This window comes from Cicer arietinum, chromosome 3 (assembly GCF_000331145.2).
Source record: "Cicer arietinum cultivar CDC Frontier isolate Library 1 chromosome 3, Cicar.CDCFrontier_v2.0, whole genome shotgun sequence".
In the NCBI taxonomy this organism is placed as follows: Eukaryota; Viridiplantae; Streptophyta; class Magnoliopsida; order Fabales; family Fabaceae; genus Cicer; species Cicer arietinum.
In genome coordinates, this window is record NC_021162.2 from 46272037 (window position 1) to 46276853 (window position 4817).

A 4817-nucleotide genomic window follows, 5' to 3' on the forward strand; every position below is an offset into this window, starting at 1 on the left:
TGAAGGTGAATTTCGATTTACGGTCATTGGGATCTTTCTATAGTCATGCCGTCAGTGACATTAGTAATCTCTGATCTTTGATTGGATGTTTTAGAAACTCACAAACTTTAATTTTAATGTTATAATTATAAATACCAAATTTAAATTTAAACTGTCTGATCTTGATCGATGTGGAAATCCGACTGCAAGAATGTAAGGATACCAACTACAGTCAAGTCAAAATTGTTAAAGGTGCATTGCAGTTAAGGGTGAGAATAGGCTGGACCGAGCTAGGCTTGAGCCTGACCTGTCAAAGAAATTAAGGCCTAAGTCTGACCTGTATAGAAGTCTAGTATGGTTTGTTAGCTTACTTTAAAATTTATTTCATTTTAATATTTTTGAATAAGTAATCAAACATATCTTTAAATAGATTAACAAGTTAGTATGTCAATAAAATTAAATTCTATTTTGATATTTAATATCACATTTTGAAGAATGACTTTATATACATCCTTCTTAAATTATATTTTATAATAATACGTTTAAATATATCAAAAACTAAATGAGGTTAATATGCGTAAATTACTAAAAGTTTAATATATAACAAAAAATCAAAATTTAATATATTAATTATAATAGTAAAAAAATATTATTTATATTTATTGAAGTAGGCCAACCTACTATTAGTCGGTCCGACATATTCCTATCCCTAATTGCAGTCAAGCCAAAATTGTTAAAAGTGCATTGCATGAGTGACATATCTTTCAAATAACAGTTAAGAATATGAAGAAAAAAAAATAGCTCTTTATAGGAGCCTAACTCTGCAACAATATTGAAATTGTTCAACTGTAATTATTTCATTTTAGAAATAATACTCATTGTCAAGTGTTTTGCTGGTTGGTAGGTTGTGTTCATTCTAGTTTCAATCAATTTTCCCCTCCTCTTCTACCTTCAGCATTTTAATATATCTTTTAACACTCTGTCGGTTGTATTAGTGTTCTAAGTTCTAACTGTCGTTACCTTTGCCATAAGTTTCTAAATAAACAAGCCATCATATTAGTTACAGAATCCTTTGTTATAAACAACATCTAGAACCTAGAAACATCGTTCTTTCTTCGAAGTACGGATGAACTTTAAATTAAAAAACAAAAACAAAAAAGGAATACTTCAAAAATGTGTAAATATACTAAATAGCTTGCAGGGCTATATAAAGAAGCAGTATAATCTATATTTGCATTAGTCAAATGAGTAAGTGAGGCATTCTCCAATTGTAATTGAAGAACAAACAATATGATTTACAAAGGACATCCAGAGGATAATCAATATTCAGAAATCTAAATGAACAACAAACATAATTCTAATAAATTAGCACAACAAGAAAGTAATTGTCAAATACTAATGAAGTACAAAAACAGAGTTGAAACCATGCAGATAATTAAGCTGGAAGTTTTTATTAACAAAGATGAGCAAACAGTGGCAGTGAAGATTCCACTCATTCTTTCCAGCTATAGGAAGCTCGGTCAACAACTAAGTAATCTCCCCTTATATCCTTTACAACTCGAAGGTCATCATCGAGGTAGACAGTATCAAACCTTCAAAAACAAGATGCAACTACAGAATCACATAAACAAAACGTGACGGGAAAATCATACAAATAACACTACAAAGATAAGATAGAAGGTATTAAACCTTATGTTTATATTTGTGGCAAGGATGAAAAGGAATATATGCATATATGAGTATGACTATATGTTTGGAAGCAAGGAAAGCTAATAATTTGGAAGACGTATCATTGAAAGAAAAAAGAAAGAGAAGAGGGGAGAGAATTAAGTAGTGTTATTGCCGGCCACTTGGTAGGAATATGATACGTAGCTATTGGATCTTTACTGTTAGTGGTTGGACAGATAGAGAATACTTTTCTCACTCTGGTTTCAATCATGCCACAGCTCATTGTGCTAGAGGATTCATCAAGCTTTCTATGGGCATGCTCTGCTGTTGGAAATGAGCAAGTTACTCGATTGATGTTCATCTAATGAGGGGAATAGAGAAATAGTGGCCGGGGAGGCACTACCAATGCAGGCGGTGGTAGTATTTCCCGAGGAGGTTCTCCGATTTCGAACAAAGATTACTTGGAGGTGTATAAGATGGCTGCAAGGAAGATGGATCTGCCTTGCTTGTGGCCAACTAAGAGGTCTCTTTCTGATTTAACAAGCAGCCCTCTATCAAGTGTCCTATCATCGTTCGTCCTGGTGATCTAAATGAAGAAGTTTCAATGCAGCAATTCTTGGATTTGTTGCTCTGTTTTTAGAGATAATTTGTCACCTTTGCAAATTTCTATATGGCATCAAACAAGCTCTTGCGCTTAGTTTAGCAAATTAAGCAATGTTGCTCAAGACTCAAAGTGAACCAGATTATTGATTTACTATCACAAAACAGCTATAGTTTATTTACAAGGTTGTGTGCTCAACTTTCTTTAGAAACTCCTTCTGTAGATTTGTTGGCTTCTCAGCATGTTTACCCATGCACTGCTACATGGTATTTATAGATACATAACATACCTCTTAACAATAAGCTTGACCCTTGGAAACTCTAAGTATTTGACTCCAAAGATACATCAATAGTAAAAATATATGAATCATAAAGTTTCAAGCTTGACCCTTGGAAACTTTAAGTGTTTGAACCCAAAGGTACATGTATAGTAAAAATATATGAATCATAAAGTTTCAAGTATAAACCGCTATCATAATGCTCCATTTTCCACAAAAACACAATTGAGTGGGAGATCATTTAAACCACTAATACCAAATAGAATTTTGCTAAATTGTCTGACGAAATATTCTAGTGTTTATATAATTTGTATGACAATCAATAACAATTATAAAAATGGAATTTGATGCTTACATCTAGGAAACTAGTGAAACTAATAATCTTCGAATACGTACAGGCTAATCTATATTTTACATATCATTAATTCTAATGGGGATAAAAAAATACATTTCTACATCATTAATTCAAAATTTTAGTTCAACAACAATATAAACTTAAATACTTACCATCCCTGTCCAAACGGTGGTAATGGTATTTCCCAATTCTTCCCGCGTAACACTGCACTAGTAAATCTGAAACAACCAAACATTAGTCTTTCACAGTTATATGAATTTTTATTGTATAAACATTATAACTTATTTTGATTCATTAACCAGTCCACCATATTTTACACAGTAGCATGTGTGATGGCATTCATATTAAAGAACTTTCTAAATTTCATGGCAATGGCAAATCTGAACAAATCAAATTTCATGGCAATGGCAGAAACACAAATAGGTGCAGAAAAGCGAGAAGGTGAGAGAGAATTAGATGCTAGTCTGGTGGGATGCAGAGATAACAGAACAAAGAGCTAGGCTCCTACAGAGACTAGAATGCTCTCTTCGCATAACTAGCCAAATGATTCTTCCAGTTCACTTTCACTTAGGATTATGTTAGACCCGTTATAAATAAACATTATAAGAGGAGCACCAAAGGTTAAAGTTAGTACATGGACCGAATTTAATGTAGACAATTTTTAGGTTGCAAAGTGTGGACTTGTAGTCACTATTTCATGCGCAGTTACCAACCAAATAAAAGTACCAAGCAAAAAGGGAAAAGGCAGGCAGTTATTGAGTGGGAACTGAGAAAAGGAAAGGGAGAGACCAAGCTCTCAAACTCCTGGAAAGGGAATTCAAGTAACTAGTCCTACTATGTTTCTACATTATCTATTTGTATTTAAGTGTTATCAAATAGCCGCTATAACACTGCTATAGCCCTAAAGCTTAGCGAAATTCGAACAAATCGCTATTGATTTGCGATATGCTATTTAGTACAAAATATTATCAAATAGCCGCTATTGCGACGCTATAGCATTATAGCACAGTGGAATTTGAAGAAACCGCTAGTTTCCGAGATCCGCAATTGACAACACTTGTAATCAGTACTCTGTTGAGAAGTTATCACTAAAGCATCTCAATGACATTAGGAGTTGATGGATTATGCCGAAATAGTTGATGAAAAGAACAACTTGATAAGTAAAGGTAATACAGGGTTAAATTCAAGAGGGAAGCCTATGTAACCCCGTCAAAAGCTTAATCCAATGTTTAAAGACTTATCAATGGTAACAAAAGCTTCATAATAATAGCACTACTCTTAATTTAATAACAAAAATAATATCATAGTTGAACAAAAATCAAAACTAATTAATCAATTCCAGCAATTAAACAAAACGAACAATACTCATTTTCAATTATTCACCTGAAGTTCACTCTCTGCTGCGACGAAACCTCAATATTTGATCTCACAAAGAAAACTCCATCCGGAGGAAACGTAATCACATTGTTGAGACTCAATTTCCGAACGTCTATAACCTGCAATACATCCCCAGCTCGTGTTCCAAACACAGGAGCCTTCTCGATAATGAAGAGCTGCTCCTTCTCCGTGGTCCAGAGTAACCGCCACGTGGCAGAGAGGGTGTCACCTGTTGTTACCGAGCCAGAGCCAATGGCAGCCATGGCGTCGATGGCTGCTACTATTGACGCTCGCCTAGTGGGGTCGTTTTGGGTCTTGAGGCCGCGGTCTTGGTCGGAGATGAGGGTGAGGAGGTGATCCTTGGCGGATTGGGATTGGGCTGTTACGGAGGAGGAGGTGAACTTCGGGTGAGTGTAGCAGTGGGTGGGTAATCTTTTGGGAGTGTTGAATGGCATGGGAAGGAAAAGGGAGGTGGTGGTGGCCATGAGAATGTGTGGCGGTGATGATTGAGTTCCATGGTGTTAGAACTTAGAAGTTTGTGTAACTTGTGAATGTGTGGA

General features: G+C 35.0%; 1 protein-coding gene across 2 annotated transcripts; it reads right to left on the bottom strand.

The window, feature by feature from the left end:
• Window positions 1–1187: 1187 nt before the first annotated feature.
• Window positions 1188–4817, bottom strand: LOC101491215 (probable plastid-lipid-associated protein 11, chloroplastic). 2 transcript variants are annotated; one of them, XM_012719795.2, is made up of 3 exons: window positions 4264–4817; window positions 3033–3098; window positions 1188–1590 (listed from the first exon to the last, which is right to left on the bottom strand). In XM_012719795.2, exons 1-3 carry the CDS (start codon window positions 4740–4742, stop codon window positions 1566–1568), a joined length of 570 nt encoding a protein of 189 aa, XP_012575249.1. In that variant the 5' UTR covers window positions 4743–4817; the 3' UTR covers window positions 1188–1565. The 2 variants fall into 2 exon arrangements, with proteins under 2 accessions (XP_012575249.1, XP_004514232.1); XM_004514175.4 differs by having other exon boundaries at window positions 1188–1571; window positions 4264–4814.

Coding starts and splice junctions, on each gene's coding strand:
- LOC101491215 (XM_004514175.4), bottom strand. CDS start 4,742: ATGGCCACCACCACCTCCCTTTTCCTTCCCATGCCATTCAACACTCCC. Junction 3,099..4,263: donor CAGCAGAGAGTGAACTTCAG/GTGAATAATTGA, acceptor TGGTTGTTTCAG/ATTTACTAGTGCAGTGTTAC. Junction 1,572..3,032: donor CCACCGTTTGGACAGGGATG/GTAAGTATTTAA, acceptor TTGTTTTTGAAG/GTTTGATACTGTCTACCTCG.